The 22090-nt window shown below is 40.6% G+C and overlaps 1 protein-coding gene across 7 annotated transcripts in view; it reads left to right on the top strand.

Annotated features, from left to right (window-relative positions):
* CFAP57 (cilia and flagella associated protein 57) overlaps positions 1-22090 on the top strand; it is a 142213-nt gene that overhangs the window by 4486 nt on the left and 115637 nt on the right. For all 7 annotated transcript variants that reach the window (XR_005215401.1, XM_037827495.1, XM_037827494.1 and 4 more), the window contains exons 3-6: positions 12860-13176; positions 14599-14885; positions 17224-17431; positions 21653-21805. Coding sequence is in view for 6 of the 7 variants with exons in the window: in XM_037827495.1 (XP_037683423.1) it covers positions 12860-13176; positions 14599-14885; positions 17224-17431; positions 21653-21805 (965 nt within the window). In the remaining variant the exon portion in view is untranslated. The remainder of the gene's footprint in view (positions 1-12859; positions 13177-14598; positions 14886-17223; positions 17432-21652; positions 21806-22090) is intronic.

Below are 22090 nucleotides of genomic sequence, written 5' to 3'. Positions count from 1 at the left end.
CAAGATTGAGGGCTTGACTTATAAGGTAAGGGGTTCCTAATTTCCCATAACATATATTCTGACCAAGATAAACAATCAGTGTCTCACATTAGCTTCACTTAATTGTAAAATCATCATCACTCTCACTTTTAAAAAATTATCATAACCCAAAACACCCAAACCTCTTATCAGCCCCTAATTATTTATCCCTAGTATTAGTGTTGTACTAGAAGGTATTCCTATTAAATATAGTCCATAGTATTCAGTAGGTAGTTTTTCCCAGACACCACTCTGTTGTTAACTCTTTGTACCAATTTGATACCTTAGACACAGATCATGCAAGCACTTATTTATATTTGTAGTTCTAGTCTGTGGGATACATACCTTTAAACAACCCCTTTCAATACTGTTAGCCTTCAGTGTGGCACTGATCCCTATAATTCCATTAACGAACTATCATCACACCAGTCCATTCCCATGCCTTTAAGTTCAACCTCATTAACAGATCTGTACATATTAGGTAGCCATTCCCCCTTCTCTAGCTTCTGTCTATCCCTAGGTTACCTATATTCTACATTATAAGACACCAAATTTGCATTATTCAGGGAGACCATACTGGTAATAACATATAGTACCTCTCCTTTTGGGTATGACTTATTTCACTCAGCATTATGTCTTCAAGATTCATCCATGTTGTCACATGTTTCATGACCTCATTCCTTCTTACTGTTGCACAGTATTCCATTGTACATATATACCACATTTTGCTTATCTACTCATCTGTTGAAGGACACTTGGATTGTTTCCATCTTTTGGCAACTGTGAACAATGCCGCTATGAACATCAATATGCAAATGTCTGTTTCTGTCACTGCTTTCAGATCTTCTGGGTATATACCAAGTAGTGGGATTGCAAGGTGGTAGGGCAACTCCATATTTAGTCTTCTGAGGAACCGCCAAACTCACAGTGGCTGTACCATTATACATTCTCACCAGCAGTGGATAAGAGTTCCAATTTCTGCACATCCTCTCCAGTATTTATTGTTTCCTGATTGTTTAATGGCAGCCATTCTTATTGGTGTGAGATGATATCTCATTGTAGGTTTGATTGGCATTTCCCTAATAGTGTAGATGAACATTTTTTATGTGTTTTTTACTCATTTGTATTTCTTCTTTGGAAAAATATCTTTTCATATCTTTTGCCCATTTTATAACTGGGCTGTTTGTACTATTATCATTGAGTTGTAGGATTTCTTTATATATGCAGGATATCAGTCTCTTAACAGATATATAGTTTCCAAATATTTTTTTCCATTGAGTTGGCTGCCTCTTCACTTTTTGACAAGGTCCTTTGAGGCGCAGAAGTTTTTGATTTTGAGGAGTTCCCATTTATGTATTTTTTCTTTTGTTGCTTGTACTTTGGGTGTAAGGTCTAAGAAGCAACCTCCTAATTCAAGGCCTTGAAGATGTTTCCCTACATTATCTTCTGGGAGTTTTATGGTACTGTCTCTTATATTGAGGTCTTTAATCCACTTTGAGTTAATTTTTGTATAGGGTGTGAGGTAGGGGTCCTCTTTCATTCTTTTGGGTATGGATATCCAGCTCTTCCAGCCCCATTTGTTGAAGAGACTATGTCCCAGTTCACTAGGTTTGGGGGCCTTATCAAAGATCAGTTGATCGTATGTCTGGGGGGGTCTATCTCTGAATTCTCAATTCGATTCCATTGATCAATATGTCTATCTTTGTGCCAGTACCATGCTGTTTTGACTACGTGGCTTTATAATAAGCTTCAAAGTCAGTAAGTGTAAGTCCTCCCACTTCGTTTTTCTTTTCTAAGAATGATTTTAGCAATTTGAGACATCTTCCCCTTCTAAATAAATTTGATAACTAGCTTTCCCTAGTCTGCAAAGTAGGTTGTTGGAATTTTGATTGAAATTGCATTTAATCTGTAGATGAGTTGGGGTAGAATTGACATCTTAACAACATTTAGCCTTCCTATCCATGAACATGGAATATTTTTCCATCTTTTTAGTTCCCTTCTGTTACTTTTAGTAAAGTTATGTAATTTTCTATGTATAGGTCTTTTACATCCTTGGTTAAGTTTATTCCTAGATACTTGATTTTTTAGTTGCTATTGAGAGTAGAATCCTTTTCTTGAATGTCTCTTCAGTTAGGTCATTTCTAGTGTATAGGAGCATTACTGACTTATGTGCATTAATCTTGTATTCTGCTACTTTGCTAAATTTGTTTATTAGCTCAAGTAGCTGTGTCATCGATTTCTCAAGGTTTTCCAAATATAAGATCATATCATCTGCAAATAATGACAGTTTTACTTCTTCCTTTCCAATTTGGATTCCTTTTATTTCTTTGTCTTGCCAGACTGCTCTGGCTAGCACTTCTAGTACAATATCGAATAACAGTGGTGACAGCGGGTGTGCCGGTTTGAATGTATTATGTCCCCCAAAACGCCATTATCTTTGATGTAATCCTGTGTGAGCAGATGTATCAGTATTGGTTAGATTGTAATTCTTTGAGTGTTTCCGTAGAGATGCACCCCACCCAACTGTGGATGATGACTCTGATTGGATAATTTCCATGGAAGAGTTACCCCACCCATTTAGGGTGGGTCTAAATTAAATCACCAGAGCCATATAAATGAGCTGACAAACAGAAGGAACTCATTGCAGCTGAAAGTGACATTTTGAATAGGAGCTACAGCCAAGAGGGACACTTTGAAGGATGCACAGAAGCTGAGAGAGTAGCTGCAGACAAGAGACAGTTTGAAGATGGCTGTTGAAAGCAGACTTTTGCTCTGGAGAAGCTAAGAGAGGACAAATGCCCCAAGAGCAACTAAGAGTGACATTTTGGAGAGAAGCTGAAGCCTAGAGAGGAATGTCCTGGGAGAAAGCCATTTTGAAACCAGAACTCTGGAGCAGATGCCAGCCACATGCCTTCCCAGCTAATAAAAGTTTTCCAGACACCATTGGCCATCCTCCAGTGAAGGTACCTGATTGCTGATGTGTTACCTTGGACACTTTATGGCCCTACGACTGGAGCTGTGTAACCAAATAACCCCCCTTTTTTAAAAGCCAGTGCATCTCTGGTGTTTTGCATTCTGGCAGCATTAGCAAACTAGAGCAGCGGGCATCCTTGTCTAGTTCCCAAGCTTAGAGGGAAGGCTTTCAGTCTCTCACCATTGAGTACCATGCTGGCTGTGGGTTTTTAATATATGCCCTGTGCTGGTTTGGATGTATTATGTCCCCCCAAATCACATTGTCTTTGATGCAGTCTTTTGTGGGCAGGAAACGTATTGGTGTTGATTGGATTGGAGACTGTTGATTGGATGTTTCTGTGGAGATGTGATCACTCAACTGTGGGCGAGATCTTTCGTTGGATAATTTCCATGGAGGTGTGGCCCCGCCCATTCAGCACGGGCCTTGATTAGTTTACTGGAGCACCGTATAAGCTCAGACAGAAGGGGCGAGCTTGCTAAAGCCAAGAGGGACACTTTTGAAGAATGCATAGTAGCTGAGAGACGAGCTGCAGCTAACAGAGGCATTTTGGAGATGGCCTTTGAAAGCAGACTTTTGCTCCAGAGAAGTTAAGAGAGGACATACACCCCAAGAGCAACTGAGAATGGCATTTTGAAGAGGAAATGCAATCTAGAGAGGAACGTCCCAGGAGAAAGCAATTTTGAAACTAGAACTTGGAGCCAGCCAAGTGCCTTCCCAGCTAACAGAAGTTTTCCTGACACCATTGGCCATCCTCCAGTGAAGGTACCCGACACTTTATGGCCTTAAGACTGTGACTGCGCAACCAAATAAACCCCCCTTTATAAAAGCCAATCCATTTCTGGTGTTTTGCATTCCAGTAGCATTAGCAAACTGGAACATGCCCTTTATCATATTGAGGAAGTTTCTTTCAATTCCTCCCTTTTGAATTGTTTTTATCAAAAAAGGATGCTGGGTTTTGTTGAATGGTTTTTCAACATCTCTTGAGATGATCATTTGATTTTTCCCTCTTGATTTGTTAGTGTGTTATATTACATTGACTGATTTTCTTATGTTGAACCATTCTTGCATGCCTGGAATGAACCCCACATGGTCATGGTGTATGATTTGTTTAATGTATCATTGGATTCGATTCGCAAGTGTTTTGTTGAGAACTTTTGCATCATATTCATGAGAAAGATTGGCCTGCAGTTTTCCTTTCTTATAGCATCTTTATCTGGTTTTGGTATTAGAGTAATGTTAGCTTCATAAAATGAATTAGGTACTGTACCTTTTTCTTCAAAATTTTTAAAGAGTTTGAGCAGGAATAGTGTCAGTTCTTTTTGGAAAGTTTGGTAAAATTCCCCTGTGAAGCCATCTGGCCCTGGGCTTTTATTTGAGGAAAGATTATTGAAGACTGACTGGATCTCTTTACTTGTGATTGGATTGTTGAGGTCTTGTCTTTTTTCTAGGGTCAGTCTAGGTTGTTCATGTGTTTCCAGAAATTTGTTCACTTCCTCTAAGTTGTCTAGTTTGTTAGCATACAGTTGTTCATAGTATTCTCTTATGATTTTTAAAATTTCTTTGGGATCCATAGTAATGACCCCCCTTTCATTTCTGATTTTGTTTATTTGAGTCTTCTCTCTTTTTACTTTGTCAGTCTAGGTAAGGGTTTGTCAATATTGTTGATCTTATCAAAGAACCAACTTTTGGTTTTATTTATTGTATCGTTTTGTTTTGTTTTGTTTTGTTTTGTTGTTCTCCAGATCATTTATTTCTGCTTTAATCTATGTTATTTCTTTTCTTCTGCTTGCTTTAGTGTTAGCTTGCTGATTATTCTCTAGCTTCTTCAGTTGTTCAGTTAGGCTTTGGTTTTAGCTCTTCATTCCTTTTTAATGTATGCATTTAGAGCTATAAATTCCTTTTTAATGCATGCATTTAGAGCTATAAAGTTCCCTCTCAGCACTGCCTTCATTGCATCCCATAGGTTTTGATATGTTGTGTTCTCATTTTCATTCATTCTAGACATTTACTGATTTCTCTTGCAATTTCTTCTTTGACCCACTGATTGTTTAGCAGTGTGCTGTTTAACCTCCACCATATTTGTGAAAGTTCTGGTTCTTTGTTGTTTATTGATTTCTAGTTGCATTCCATTATAGTCAGAAAATGTGCTTTGGATAATTTCAATCTTTTTAAATTTATTGAGGTTTGTTTTGTGCCCTAGCATATGGTTTCTCCTGGAGAAATTTCCATGAGTGCTAGATACGAGTGTGTATCCTGGTACTTGGGGATGTAATGATCTATTTATGTCTGATAAGTATAATTCATTTATCACATTGTTTAGGTTCTCAGTTTCCTTATTGGTCCTCTGTCTAGTTGTTAGATCTGTAGAAGAAAGTGGTGTATTGAAGTCTCCCCATATTATTGTAGAAACATTTATTGCTGCCTTCAGTTTTGTTAATTTTTGTCTCACGTACTTTGGAGCTCCTTTATTGGGTGCATAAACATTTATGATTGTTATTTCTTCTTGTTGATTTGTCCCTTTATTAATATAAAGTGTCTTTCTTTGTCTATTTTGACAACCTTGCATTTAAAGTCTGTTTTGTTTGATATTAGTATAGCTATCCCTGATTTCTTTTGGCTGCAGCTTGTGTGGAATAATCCTTTTACTTTCAATCTCTTTGTGTCACTGGGTTTAAGATAAGTCTCTTGTAAACAACATATTGATGGATCACACTTTTTAATCCATTCTGCCAGACTATGTCTTTTAATTGTGGAGTTTAATCCATTCACATTCAAACTGTGTAGGCAGTTCTTGAGTCAACCTTCTTATCCTTTGGTTTTTGTCAGATCTATTTTTGCCCTCTCTTTTTTTCCTGTAAGTGACCCGTACTAATACTCTTCAGTTCTTTGCCCTCCTCTAGACCTCTCTCTTCTTTCTTTTTTCTCATCCATTAGAGCTCCCTTTAGTACTTCTTGCTGGGCAGGTCTCGTTACCAAATTCTCTCAGCAGTTGTTTCTCTGTGAAAATTTTTAACTCTGCCTAACTTTTGAAGGAGAGCTTTGCTGGATAGAGAATTCTTGGCTGGCAGTTTTTCTCTTTCAGAATCTTAAAAATGTCATACCAATGTCTTCTCACCTCCATGGTGCCTGATGAGTAGTCAGTACTTAGTCTTATGTGGTTTCCCTTGTATGTAGTGAATCTTTTTTCTCTTCCTGCTTTCAGGACTTTCTCATTCTTTTCAGCATTTGACAATCTAATTAGTATATGTCTTGAAGTGGGTCTATTTGGCTTTATTCTATTTGGAGTTCCTTGGGCTCCTTGATTTGCATATTTATGTCTTTCATAAGGGTTGGGAAGTTTTCCCCAACTATGTCTTCAAACACTCTTCCTGGCCCTTTTCTCTTCTTCTAGGGCACCAATGATTCTTATGTTTGTGTGCTTCATGTTGTCTATTATTTCCCTGATATCAATTTCAAATTTTTTTTTCACCATTTGTTCTTTTGTGTGTTCATAATCAATTGCTTTTTCCTCTTGTTCACTTATTATTTCTTTTGCCTCTTCAAATCTACTGTTTTATGTCTCTAGTATAGTATATTTTTAATTTGATCTACAGTATCTTTTATTTCCATAAGATCTGCTATTTTTTTTTTAATTTACTCTTTCAAATTCTTCTTTATGCTCTTCTACAGTCTTCTTGGTGTCCTTTATGTCTTTAGCCAACCCAATGAAGTTGTTTTGGAAATTTGTATATACTTCTTTAATTGCTCCAAGTTCTGTGACTTCTCCAGCTTGTTACTTTTGTCCTTTGCTTATCCATATCTTCTTGGGCCTTCATATGCTTTGTAGTTTTCTGTTGACTTCGGGACATTTGCTTATCTTGATCAGGTTATTTTGGGAAATACAGGATTATTTGAATGTTTATTTAGAATTTGGCAGAATCACAGCTTTCTTGAGCGGACTTTCCCTGTCTTTCCAGCAGATGGTGCTATTGAGCCACCTCTTACCTCAAGTCAGCTTTTTCCTAACTGAAACTGCACTCTTGGTGGGGTCCAAACCAGATAGAAATCCAATCAGCTCAGCCATTCTCTGTGTGCAGTGGGGACTGCCAGCCGTGGGGGTGGGGGTGGGCCCTGTGCAGTTTGCCAGGGAGTCTGCTTAATGGCACTATGGGCCTGGTTATTCCTGGGCCTCCGAGTGGATCACTCTCAGGCTGTGGGGCTCCGCCTCTCACCCTTCAGCTCAAATAAACCCCAGTCTCTGCCTGCCTCTGCTCACAAGCCTCTAGGGTGGAAGAGGGGCTCCTGGTGCTTTCTTGTGGCACCACTGCTTATCCCCACCTCTCGCCTGTCCACACTGTGGGTGTCCGTGGTGGAAGAATAAATGCATCAGGTTTTCTTTGTGCAGTGAATGCAGGTCCTCTGTTTCCCAGGTTCTCTCACAGGAGCTCCCAGCTGCAGGGCTGAGAAGGATTATCTCCCCAGCTAATTGCTGAAATGGTTGCACAGAAGTGGAGAACTGCTCCCTCCCCTGCTTTGCAGTCAGCTCAAAACTGCCAGCCCCCGGGGGTCTGGGTTGAATAAACTCGTCCCATCCTTTCAGATGTAAATTTCCCTGCTTTTTCATCCAAGTCCTCACAATATACTGTAGAGGACAGTCCTTCTCTGACTGCTTGTACCCTGGAAACTTTGTCCCAGGCATTTTCTGCCTTTTCTCTAGTCTTTTCACAGAAGAGAAGTTTGCTCTATGTCTCTTATTCTTCTATCTTCCCAGAAGTCTATCTCATACTCATTCTTGAAAGGTAGTTTTGGGGGGTTTAAAACTTTTGTCAGCACATTATAAATCTTATTGCATTATTTTTTGGGGCTTCTGTTTTGTTGCTGTGGTTAAGAAATTAGCCATCAAGATCTTTTTTCTGTAGGTGATCTTTTTTTTTTTTTTTTTCTGGATGCTTTTAGGATCTTTTCTGTCTCTGTCTTTTTTATAGATATAGATTTTCTTTTCTTTTCATGCCAGGGATTCTTTGGGATTCCTGGATCTGCAGATAGGTATCTTTCAACAATTTGTAGAAAAGTTTTAGCAGTTGTCCCTTTGAATATAGTATCTTTTTCATTCTTTCTGTTATCTCCTTCTGGAACTCCTTACTTCTCAACTCTATCCTCCGTGTCTTTTAACCTTAATTTGTATTTTCCATTTCTTAGTCTCTGTGTTGCATTCCAGATAATTTCTTTAGATTCATTTTTTAGTTCATCGATTCTTTTTTCAGCTGTATCTAACCTACTATTTAATGTATCCATTGAGTTTTTTATGTCAATTATATTTTTCATTTCATGCTCATAGTCTCATTGTTTCTATGGCCTACACCCCTTCTCTTCTGTTCCCAACTCCATCCTATACCACCAGGAGCTTGTACACATGTGTGTGAATAACCCAGGTCCACATGTTCAAGTCTGCCACACCTCCCATAAACAACCTTCCCTGACTATCTCTCAGACCCAGGCCAAGTGCAGAAGACAGACCTGGGGAAGAAGCCAATGCAGGTCTTGTCAGCAGACTCAGGGGCATTTGGGCAGGGAATTCCGGAGTCCCAGGTACCTGAAACATGATTTAGAAGAGGCAAGACAAACTCTAGGTGGCCCCGAAGATTCCATCTCATGGTAATGGGTACAGCTGAGGAGGACCACCAAGGGACACTCTAAAATATGGGAACCAGGCAAAGAGCCCTGCTGGCGAATTCTAAGGGTATTATGGTTATGGTGATATGGGAAACATAAAGGTCATGAAATCAAAATATCTGGATTTGAATCTGGCTGTCCATTTTATAACCTCACCGAATCATTATAAGTATCAAACTTATCCATTTGTTCATTTAACAGAAATAATAGAAGCACTTGCTGTATGCCAGTCAAATAGATACACAAAAAACTCTGCCCTCATGGTACTTCCATTCTAGTGGGGGAGAGTGACAATAGACAAGATAAAAATAAGTACAATTAGTGATAAATGCTAATAAGAAAAAATGAACTATGGAAGGAGGAAATGTTGGGGAGTGAAATCTTACATAGTGTGTCTGGGGAGGGAGGGCTCATTGAGTAAGTGATATTTGAGTAAAGGCAAAAGGACTGGAAAGGAATTGCTGTGCTGATATGGTGGAGGTAGGGACAGGAGCAGAAAAAATAATGAAGGATCTGAATTAAGAGCGTGCTTAGTGAATTAGGGGAATAGCAAGGAGACCAGTATGGCTGGAGTAGAGTGAATGGAGGAGTGGGAAACAAGAGATGAGGCAGGGAAGAAGTGGGGAACAACCTCACATAGGGTCTTGTAGGTCATAGGCTCTTACTGTAAGTGAGATGAGAAGCTATGGGAGATTCTGAGCCGAGTAACATTATCTGACTCATGTTTTAACAGGCTCATTCTGGCTACTGTTTAGAGAATAGATCTAAGGAGGGGCAAAGATGGAAAAAGGAAGACCTGCTCAGGGACTATTGCAGTAATCCAGGTGAGAGAAAATAGTGACTTCAAATAGAGAGGTGGTAGACAATAGGGATGGTGAAAAGACATCAAATCTTGGATCTGAACTGACAGATTTCCTCATAGACAGGATATGGGAAGGGAGAGAAAGAGAAGAACCAAGTTTTTTGGACGGAGAAACTAGAAGGATGGAGTTGCTATTAATTGAATTGAGGTTCAGGCTGGTGATAGAAATTTGAGAGTCATCAACATACAGATGAAATTTAAAGCTGTGAGAATAGATGTGATCTTTTAGGGAGTGAATATATTTATAAAAAAAGAAGCCTAAAGAGTGAGTTCTGGGGCATTCTTACATTTAATGCTAGGGAAATGAGGTAGAATCATTAAAAGAGGCTTTGAAGGAGTGGCCAAAAGATAGGGAATTCATGCAAGAGGTGAAAATGTTGCATGGAGAAGAGAGTTAAAACAATGCAAAGGCATTTTACAAACCCTAGAGTTGATCAACATATATTAAGCACCCAATAGATGTAGGTCTGGTGATTGATTGAATGAAAGAATTGAATGAATGAATGAACCAATCAACCAACAAACAGATAAGCATGCACTCAAACCATGAGCTCTCATTATTGTAGTGGAAACAGGCCTGTATTCAAATGAGTAGGACTGTTCCAGTTTGCTAATGCTGCCAGAATGCAGAATACCAGAAATGGATTGGCTTTTATAGAGGAGGTTTATTTGGTTACCCAGTTACAGTCTTAAGGCCATAAAGTGTCCAAGGTAACACATCAACAATCGGGTAACTTCACTGGAGGATGGCCAATGGTGTCTGGAAAACCTCTGTTATCTGGGAAGCCCACGTGGCTGGTGTTTGCTCCACGTTCTGGTTTTAAAATGGCTTTCTCCCAGGACGTTCCTCTCTAGGCCACAGCTCCTCTTCAAAATGTCACTCTCAGTTGCTCTGAGTCCCTCTGTCTGTGAATTCCTATATATGACTCCAGTGATCCAATTAACACCCACCCTGAATGGGCAGGGTAACACCTCCATGGAAATTATCCAATCAAACTTTTCACTCACATTTGATTGAGTTGCATCTCCATGGAAATGCAACTCAAAGGATTCCGATCTAATTAACACTAATACATCTGCTCCCACAAGATTGCATCAAAGATAATGGCATTTTGGGGGAAGTAATACATCCAAACCAGCACAAGGACTATGCAAATGAGTAAGATAAATGCTGTGCCAGCTACTTTGCTGGCCCAAAGGAGGAAGTGAACAATTTTCCTTTGACTCCTCTAGGCAATCTCATCTGTGCTCAGTTTTAACTTCTCACTATACCTTTTACCTCAAATCTGTATTTTCAGTCTCAATGTCTTCCCCAGCTTTAGAATCATATCCAGCTGTCAGTTGGACCTCTTTATGTGAACATTCCACAATATGTACTTCCTGCAATATACATCCAAAATTAAATTTATCATTTCCTTTTTCCTCCCTCTCTTTAAGACTCTACCTTGTCTCGTATTCAAACACGATGAAGATATAATTACAAAAACAATATAGTTCCATAACTATCCCAGAAACCCAATAATATATATGTAAACACATGAATTTAATATGTCATCAAAGCGGCATTAGAGATAAGTGCTGGGACAACTAGATAGATTTTAGGGGAAATGGAAATCAGTTTAGACCCTCACTTCATATTTTTTTTTATCATAATGAACCCAAGATGGATTAAAGACTTAAGTATGAAAAGAAATCGAACATGGATAAATATCAAATCTTTGGATGAGATATTTTAAACTAAAAACGATGGAAAAAATCTTCACCATCATCCCTGACTTCTTCAGCCCGTATTCTGTCTCAGTTAACACCACTGCTCCCAGACCAGAAACCTTAATGTCATTTATTATTTGTCTCTCCCTTGTCCCTCATCCAGGCAAGCACTTAGTCGTACAGATTTTAGCTCTTAGCATTTCTCTAGTCTTTCCCTTCTCCATTCTTTTTGTCCCCGCCTATTGCTTATTCCTACCATCATATCTCATTCCTTGAGATAACCTGCTGGCTGCTTTCCTTGCCTTCAGGATTGCGTTCCACAAAACTGTTAGCAGGATCTTTCTAAAACATACATTTGAACCATCTTAAAATTTTGCAGTGGCTTCCCATTTTCTTACCCATTGAAGACCAAACTCTTGTGCATGGCTCTCAGTGATCCTGAACCTGCATTCTTCTCTGAGGCACAATTACTCCCTGCACCCTTCCAGAAAAGTCCCGTGTACTGGCTGTACTTGCTGTGAAGCAGCAGCATGGAGTCCCATCACATGGGGTCCCATCAGATCACTTTCTTTGGCATCTCCCCTTGCCTCCTTCACCCAGCCTGCCCTGGGTTTACATCTAGGACTGACTTTTCCACTAGGCACAATAGGCACTGTGCTTGGGCTAATGATACAGAAGAGGCTCAAGAAAATGTTTTAATTTATTTTGAAATCAGAAAGACAGTGAATGTAATGATAGTGAATATATAATAATGAATCCAGCCTGGATTATGGTCCTCTTTATACAAATGTAGTCATAAGATATGATTTTTAATGATTTTTAATGGAGGAAGGGGCCCATGGAAATCATAAGGCAGACCTGCTTGCTTTTCCCAAACAAACTTTGTACTTTAATCTTTGCCTCAAGCTCTGCTTTCTAAAGGACCTTGGTGATCATTCTCATGCTTATCTGCCTCATGGTTGCAAGATGGCTGCTGCATCTCCAGGCATCATCTCTACATTCCAGGAAAAGGGATAGAATGCATCTGTCAGTGGATTTCAAGAAAGCACAAGCTTTACCATAAAACTGCTTCAGAAGACATTCACATCCATCTCATGACCAGAATGTCATATAAACCACCTAATTGCAAGGGAATCTGAGGAATCCAGTAGAGTACCAATCTCTGGAGTAGAAGAGTGATTACTGCTAGCCACTCAGGGCCCACAGGTCTCCATGATCTGACCCTATTCTCCTTTCTAGGCCCACATATTGTCACCCCTGACTCACATGCTGTGTGCCGGCAATATCCCACTGTCCTCTGCAGTTCTCCCACCATGCCATGCCATTTCTCACATCCATACTTTGTCCAAACTCTTCCTGCCACCTGCCCCCTCTTCCACATATACACCAGTTCTCTCCTCCTTGTCCTCCTTCAAGAATTGTTCTCTGACTTCTGTTCCCACCTCAGCTCAGCGAGGTACCCCTCCTCATCCTTTTCATAATATCCAAGACATAGTTGTACCAAGGGACTGCCAGTGATTGATAATACCTGTGTATGCGCTTTTCTCCTTGTGTCACCAGTGCCCACTCCTATGCTTGGTTCATGTTGACTCTTGCTGAAAGCACGATCTACCCTCACTATCCCCTTTTACTTCTCTTTTCAGGCTCAGAAAAGAGTCAAGCCATGTTGGCTTTGTCCATCAGTCCCAATCGGCGATACCTCGCTATCTCCGAGACTGTGCAAGAAAAAGCTGTCATCACCATTTATGAACTGTCATCCATCCCTTGCCGGAAGCGCAAAATCCTTAATAATTTTGATTTCCCAGTTCAGAAATTTGTTAGCATGGCTTTTTCTCCAGACTCCAAATACCTCTTGGCTCAGGCATCACCTCCAGAATCAAATCTTGTCTATTGGCTATGGGAAAAGCAGAAAGTAATGGCCATTGTTAGAACCGACACACAGAACAACGCTATCTACCAGGTACTCCTGGCATGACAAGAATCATGAAAATTGTAAATAATAGGAACAGCCTTTTATTGAATGATTTCTGTGTACCAGGAACTGTGCTCATTTCTTACATGCATTTTTAAATTAGTCTCACAACAGTCATTTAAGGTAATTATTATCATTATCCCCATTTTAAAGGTGAGGAAACTGAGGCTTTGAGAAGTTAATAACTCACCCAGGATCACAAGGGTAATGAGGAGCACAGTCAGGAGTGGAACAAGCCCACATTTGCCTGTCTTCTTAACTCGCCCAGAACCAGTTCTGGTCACAGGCTGAGCCCAGAGCTAGATGGACAGAATACTTCTCTCTCATTGGTCTTGGCCTCTTCCCAGCTGCATTGCTGGGCAGTGGGAAGGTTTCAAAAATATAATATGAAGTGGTAGATCTTTAGGAAGTTATCAAAGAAATTGTAGTCACATTAGGAACACAATTTTCTATTGTGATTGGATGGCAAAGTGAAGAAGTCCAATTAGGAAGGGGGTGACTGCTTAGGCAGAGGGTTCTTGGTGCAGTCACCCCAATCTAGGATCCAGAACTCAGTTTTACAAGTTCAAGAACTCAGTTTTGTTCGTGTTCAGAGATACTAGCTAATCTGTCTCTTAGGCATACACTGAGTTATTCAACTCACAAGAGGCCAATGTATAAACTAGCACATCACAGCCAGAACATTCACATCATTTATCCAGTGTATTCCCTTCCTACTAACAGAGAACTTAGGGGGTGAAATGAGTACTCAGAAGGTTGCTTAGTGATCACAGAATCAGACTAAAGGCAGGTAAATGCAGGGTATTTCATCCAGACCATGGTGGTCCCTGATAAAGCATTCCTATTCGGAGCAGAGAATACCATCTCTCAAGTAGGTCCAGCAAGCATTTATTAGATGTCACTGTGAACCCAGCACTAGGAATATAGAAATGAAGAAGTTGCATCCCCTGCCATCAAGTTGCTCAGTGTCTGGTGAGGGTGACAGGATGGCTGCCCCATTACTCTATCCTGGGACAAGTGCTACTTTCATAGAAGACCACATAGCACCCCCTGACATGTGATTCCTTTCTGCTTGGACAGGACAAACTACACCTGCCAGACCCTCATTTTTCCATGTTTCTAGCTGAGCCTTCATTCCATTTTATTGGCACAGAGTTTGGCTATTGTCAAGACCTGCTCATCCTGTTTTTTATCCTTTGCAAGATGACTTTTGTAGACTTCCTAGTTTAAGACTCATGGGCACTGCACATATAATTCATGATTGTGGAATCAAAATTACATGATTTGATTTCTGGGTGTCTAAACGATACCCTGAGCTACCTGAAATAAATGTTAATTAGTAAAATGGGAAATAATTCCATCAAGATTAGTTTTATAACTCTTTTTTGTTTACTCTCTCACATTTTACAGGTGAGCTTCAATCCCCAGGATAACACTCAGGTTTGTGTCACTGGAAATGGGATTTTTAAACTGCTCCGTTTTACTGAGGGAACCCTGAAGCAAATCAATTTTCAGAGGGGAGAGCCCCAAAACTATCTATCCCATGCCTGGTTGTCTGATGACAAGATTATCGTCGGCACTGATACAGGCAAGCTCTTCCTCTTTGAATCTGGAGATCAACGCTGGGAAACAAATATAATGGTCAAGGAACCCACTGGTGATTTGAAGAATCTGGAGGTGATCCATGAATCGGAGAGGTAAGGATGTCCTTCTGGGTTGGTTCACTTGTAAAAATATACTCCTTGTACTAGTATAATTATACAGAAAATAACAGTCTTTAAAAAATCACTCATAATCCCTCTATCTTAAAAGTCAGCTATTTTCATTTCCTCGTTCTTTTAGTGTCCATCTATATTCAATCCCAAATTTTATAGTTATGACCATAGCCTAGATATAATTTTTTAGTTTTACATCAAAACTCATATCATAAGCATTTTAGTAAGACTAGTCTTCAAAGTTATGGTTTTTCAAAAATATATTTTTAGTCATTGCCCAATTTATTGAATCAATTAAATAAATGTCCATCAAACCCTTGTAGTGTGCCAGGCATCTTACCAGGTGCTGGGGATACAGGTCCTCAAGGACCTTACAATTCAGGAGGAGGCAACAGACCAACAAAGAAGTGCAAGGGTATGTTATAGGTAAATCTAATGGAGGCATATGGGGCAAAGTGGGGGCACAGGGAAGAGTGGTCAATTTTACCTCTGCTCTAACCAATAATAATGATATCTTGTACATATTGAAATGTACCATTATATGTAGCAGACACTGCACTAAGCACTTTAGATATATTCTCATTTGAGTCTTATAACCCAATGTAGTATATTATTATCATACCCATTTTATAAATGAGGAAACTGAGGCTCAAAGAGCTTAAGTGACTCACCCAAGATCACATCACTAAGTGACAGGTCAGGATTCAAACACAGATCCAACTACAGAGCCCAGTCCCTCAATCACAACAGCAAATTGTGGTCTTCTTCCTCAGTAACTTACAGTCCACCCAGTTCTCACCATCCTTCATGCTACTGATATCTCCCTTTTTTTTTTTTTGGTTGTGATTGTCAGACCTTTCTAATGTGTATCTCTGCCCTTCTCCAGTTTGCTCTGCCCAGAATCCTCAGTGGGTCCAGGGCTTCACAAGCAAATCCCAAGTCCTTTACTTGGCCCACGAGGCCCTTCTGCTCTCACCCTCCTTGAGTCTCCAGTAACATTTCTTCTCTACAACACTCTGTTTTGGTTCCCTGGTTGCCCCGTGCATGCTCTTACTTCTGGACCTGGTCACATGCAGTTCTTTCTCCCTCCATCTAGTACACACGCATACACACACACGCGCGCACACACACACACACACCACCATTTGTCCTTCATGTCTCTAGTGGGAGCTCTCGCAAGTCTGCTCACATAGGTGCACCTTGTCCCCAGCTGTCCTCAGGATTTTCTCGTCCTTGTCACCTGCTCACATCGTAATCAGCTGCCTCCTAACAATCCTTACCACATGCTTCTGTCATTGTCCTCCCCCTAGACTATAAGCTTCGGAGGGCAGGAACTGTGTCAGTCTTACTTACCATTCATTATTCCACAGAGCTATTAATACAATATAATGCCAATCAATATTTAATTTTTAAATGAGTGAATTTGTTAAATGAATGAATGAATTGAAGAAAAGAATGGAAACCTATATTCAAATCTCAGCTCTGCCACTTACTGGTATGATCTTAGAAAACTCAACCCCTCTGAGCCACTTTTTTCTTAACAACATAATGGCAATAATAATAATAGTGGCCAAAACAAAGTTAAGGAACTATCAAATGTGTAACCTTCTGTTCAGCCTAATCCCAGTATCCCATGAGATTGGATTAAAAGATCATGGCTTTTTCTTGGGGGGCATAATATATCCCAAAACTGGCAAATTCCACCCCCTGGACCCCAAAAAATACATGATCTTCCCATTTACAAAATACATTCATCCCATCACAATATCACAAAATCTTAAATCATTTCAGTAACAAAAGGTAAGTACAAGATCCCATCAAAATCAATCACAGGCGTGGTCTTGTCCTAAAGCACAATTCCTCTCTGGCTGTGGACCTGTGAAACTTAGAACAAGTTATCTGCTTCCAATATACAAAGGAGGGACATTCATAGAACAAACATTCCCATTGCCATTAGGAGAAACAGTAAGGAAAACAGGGTTTAAGGGACCAGAACAGTTCCTAAAACCCACAGGGCAAACTCCATCAGATTTCAAAGTCTGAGAGCCATTTTCAGAATGTCGTTGTATCCTTGGGGCTTGAGAGAGCAGGAATCCAACCCTTTCCAACGGCCTTTGCGGCAGCCCTTTTTTTCTCCAAATGCTGGAGTGAGTGCTCCATTGGGGAGACCACCTTTTTCTCAGCCCCACCCCCTCTCAAGCATCGGGGTGCCACCTGGACTCTGCCTCTCCGGGGCAAAGGCTCTCCCCTCTCTGAACAGTGGGGTGGCAACCAGGCTCTCCCGAATCTATAGATTTTATATGCTATTTTTCTTTTCCAGCCTGATTGAATTTCCACCAGTCAGCTCCCCAGTCCCTTCCTTTGAACAGGTGGTGAAGGCCAGCAGCCACGGCCAGCTGGCACTGCCCCAGGTGTTTGCCATTGCAGCCTATTCAAAGGGATTTGCCTGTTCTGCTGGGCCAGGAAGAGTACTGCTGTTTGAGAAGATGGAAGAGAAGGATTTCTACCGTGAAAGCAGAGAAATCCGGGTAAGGAGGGGAGGAAGAAACAAAGCTGGGTTTCTACTGGCGTTTGTTCTCCAGCCAACACAGTGCTCTGACAAGGAGTTTCATGGAGAGGAGAAGGGACTATAGCACAGAATAGAATGGTGACTCTCACTCTCTGTCCTGAGAGAAGTTTTAAAATGAGATGGAAAGAATTGGGGTTTCAAATTAGGAAAATTTGGGATTGAATCCTGGGAGAGAACCTTGGAAAATTTTATTTTCTCATTGAACTTGAGCGTTCTCGTTGGTAACATATATAACATAAATTATATTGTTATGATACATATTGATATATAATGCCAAGCATCTTACCTGGCACATAGTAGCATTCAATAAATGTCTGTGGAATAAATGATACAAACCATTGTGGAGAAAGATTGTATCTTGTTGGAGAAGAATCAGGAAGTCTTCAAGGTATTTGATAGTGATCTTTGAGAAGAGTCTTAGAAGATGGATAATATTTGACAAAAAGAAACATTAAAAATTCCAGATGGAGAGAACAGCATAAGAAGAGGCACACTGAGGGGGAGACAGTGGTGTGTTTGGGAAATATTCTGTTCTCCAGTGGAGAGGGACTGATGTCGCTTTAAAGAAGCTAAAGCTGGTAAAAGATGTCAAATGCCAGCCTGAGGGATGTATATGTAATTCAGCAGACAGCTTGTAAGGCTTTTAAGTAAATAAATAAACAAATAAATAGGCTTTATTTTTAGGGTAGTTTTAGGTTTACAGAAAAATTGCACAGAAAGTGCAGAATTCCCATATACCACCCCCCCACACACACACACACAGTTTTCCCCATTCTTAATATCTTGCATGTGTGTGGTACATTTGGTTGATGAACCAATACTGATGCATTTTTAGTAACTAGAGTCAGTAGTTTACATAAGGGTTTACCCTTTGTGTGTGCAGTTCTCTGGGTTTTGACAAATGTGTAATGTCATGTATCCGCCATTATACTGTTATACTGACTAATCTCACTGCCCTAAAAATGCCCTGTGCTCCACCTAGTCTCCCCTCACCCTACACCACTGAACTCCTGGCAACCACTGCTTTTTTTTTACTGTCTCTATACTTTTACCTTTTCCAGAATGACATATGGTTAGAATCATACAGTATGAGACCTTCAGCCTGCCCTTGTTGGCCTTAGGACTCAGTCAACAGGCAGACAAATATATAACAGACTGTCAGATAGGGATCAATGCTGAGAAGAAAATAAAGCCAGGAAGAGAACTGGGGTTCTATTCTGAAGCAAGCAGTCCAGAGAGACCTTACTGAAGAAGATGACGTTTCAACAAAGACCGGAATAAAATAATGCAGTTGGAAATGTGGATTTGGACTTTGGGAATGAGGTCAAGGTCACATATGGGTTTAGAAGTCATTTGCCTGGAGGTGAATAGAGAAACTGTACAGTGGAGCAGTTAACCTCCTACCACTTCCAGCTGTGTGGGCTTGAGCACCTTCTTTAGCTTTCCTGGGTCCCTGTTTTCTCACCTGTTAAAAAAGAAACTTTCCTCATAAGAAAGATTAATGAGCATATATACATGTACACACACACACACAAACACACATAGTGCTTGGCATTGTGTTTGGCACGTAATTGCTGCTTTATTTCTACTATTTTAAGTATCATTGTAATTACTTTTATTGCTATTACATTTTCATTGAAACCCTCATATTAGGTAAAATCACTGAGAGAGAAAATTTAGAGAGAGAAAAGAAGAGGACTGAAGACAAAACTGCATTTTCTAATTTAGAGATTGAGACATCCCCAGGGGAACTAGAGGTAGTGGTCATTCTTTCATTCACTCATTCATTCATGAGTGTCTACAGATGTCTATTGTAGATCTACCATGGGACAGGCTCCATGCTCGGTGCCCGAGATACATGAGTCAGACATCAGGCCTTTCCTCAAGGAATTCATGTCTCTGGAAGAGGACAAGTCAACATTCATTCATTCATTGAGTGTTTGCTATATGCCAAGCACTGTACTAAGCACTGGGATATAGCAGTGGACAAAATAGACAAAGTCTTCCATCTGAGGGCTGCCATTCTACTTTACACAGTATGATAAATATGGCAACACAAGGTACTCCCAGGTGCTATGGGAGCATTTAGAGAATATCAGCCTTGGGGAATCAGGAAGGCTTCCCAGATCCTGTGCTGTCCTGGTGGAACAATGGAGTTGGCTGCGTTAAGAAGGGTTAGAGACTGGATAGGAAGAAAGCACTTCAGAGGAAGGAAAGCAGCAGAGCACAGTATCCTGGGCCCCAGGTAAGTGGGTGCTGCCGTCACTGCTCTGAGCTCTAGAAAAGTCAAGAAGATAAGAACTGAGCAAGGGTCTCTGGCTTTGATGATAAGGAAATTTCTGATCTTCATGAGAACAGACTCACTAAATAATGCAGTGGAAGCCAAATTAAAGGAATTAAGAAAGGAAGCAGAAATGGTGTGTGCAGGCCAGCCTTCCAATAAATGGTTGTTAAAGAAAGAAGATAAACAGCAGACAAAAGTAAATCTAATTTTAAAATGTCTATTTGGGAACTGTAGGCCTTCTTAGAGATTACTGGCAGGAGTCATATGTTCCTGTTTTAATTTCCTACACTGCTTAAAGCGTATACCATGAAATGGGTTGGCTTAAACAATGGGAATTTATTAGCTTACAGTTTGAGGCCAAGAAAATATTCAAGTCAAGGAGTCATCAAGGCAATGCTTTCTTCCCAAAGACTAGCTACCAGTGACTGTTGGCTCCTCTGCACATGGCAAGGCAAAATGGCAGCATCTGCTGGTCTCTTCCTTCTCTTCTGGGTTTCGTTGATTTCAGCTTCTTGCTTCCATGGCTTTCTCCCAATCTCTCTGTATTCATTCCATTTATAGAGGACTCCAGTAGTAGGATTAAGTCTCATCCTGAATGAGGTGGCTTACACCTTAACTGAAGTAGCCTCATCAAAAGTTCCTACTTACTATAGGTTTACACCCACATGAATGGATTAGATTTAAGAACATATTTTTCCAGGGTTCATACAGCTTCAAACCACCACAGTCCCCCTTTCACCACCCTGACACCTACCCTGTTGGTAGGAGGGCTGCCACCTTCTCCTTTCCTGCCCTAAGATGCATGCCAGTGTACTTGGAACCAGGTGAGCACATACACTGGACTTCTCACAGATGGGCAAGAGTGGGATTTACACTAACGGTTGCTTTAGGGAGGATCTTAAATTGTAGTAATCATTACATATGCCACTAATTCAGTGAGATTACCTCTTCAGTTTTTATTCCAATGGAAATCTTCAAAAAAAATTTCCAAAGGGGATGTGGCATATAAAAGCTTTCCATTCTGCCATGCTAGAAACAGCTAGACCAGCTTCACCCAGTATACCTGTGTAGAGCATCAATTGTCTAAGTATTTATTATTCGGCCACTAATCACTTAAAAGTGAATACATGGTGATGTTTAAAAGGAGGTGTTCTGGTTTGCTAAAGCTGCCGTTAGGCAAAATACCAGAAATGGATTGGCTTTTATAAAGGGATTTTATTTGGTTAAAAATTTAGTTCTACAGCCATAAATGTGTCCAAACCAAGGCATAAACATGAGGATACCTTCATTGGAGAAAGACCATTGGCGTCAGGAAAACCTGTGTTAGCTCAGAAGGCACATGCCTGGTGTCTGCTTGCTCCCAGGTTGTGTTTCAAAATGGTGTTCCAGAATGTCTCTAGGCTTAGCTTCTCAGGGCAAAATGTGGGCTAGTATCTCCAAAGTGTCAGCAAAAGTCTGCTTTCAACAGCTGTCTCCAAAATGTCTAAGCTGCAGCAGCACTGAACTCCTTCTGTCTGAGCTCTTATAGGGCTCCAGTAAACTAATCAAGACCCAAACTGAATGGGTGGGGCCACACCTCCATGGAAATAATCTAATCAAAGGTATTACCCACAGTTGGTGGGTCCCATCTCCATGGAACAACCTAATCCAAAGATTCCAACCTAATCAACACTAATACATCTGCCCCCACAAGATTTCATTAAAGAACATGGCGTTTGGGGGGACATAATACATCCAAACTGAAACTGGCACAGAAGATGACTCAAGCCCTTCTCCCTGTCTGAGGAGGACCCCAGAAAGCATCTTGGTCTGGTAGTCTGTAAGCTAGGAGTATCTAAAAGCCCAAGGACACACAGTGTGGGGTTATTACTGATCTCTGCTTTGTATCATGGACAGATCCCCATGGACCCACAGAGCAATGACCCAAGTCAGTCTGACAAACAGGATGTTCTCTGCATGTGCTTCAGCCCCTCAGAGGAAACTCTGATTGCCAGCACTAGTAAGCAGCAACTCTACAGCATCACCATGTCCCTGACAGAGATCACTAAGGTGAGTCTTCCCCAGCAATGCTTCCTTCCAGTTCAGGGATTGTGTGCCTGGCTGAGGGACAGGTCACCGAGTGGGCAAATTTTAATCCAAATAAACTGAGAATGGGCTCATTCACCCCCTCATAACAGCAAAAGAAACTAATCTTAAGATATTCATGTAGAAGCACTTGGATACACTCTTGGTGGGGCTGTGATTGTTGCAGCCTCTTTGGAAGATACATTGGAATCATCTGTCAAATTTAATTGCACATATCCGTTTACCCAGAAGTTGTACTTCAAGGAATAT

Source organism: Choloepus didactylus, chromosome 2 (genome assembly GCF_015220235.1).
Source record: "Choloepus didactylus isolate mChoDid1 chromosome 2, mChoDid1.pri, whole genome shotgun sequence".
NCBI classification, from domain to species: Eukaryota; Metazoa; Chordata; class Mammalia; order Pilosa; family Megalonychidae; genus Choloepus; species Choloepus didactylus.
This window is presented reverse-complemented; position numbering and strand designations above follow the sequence as displayed.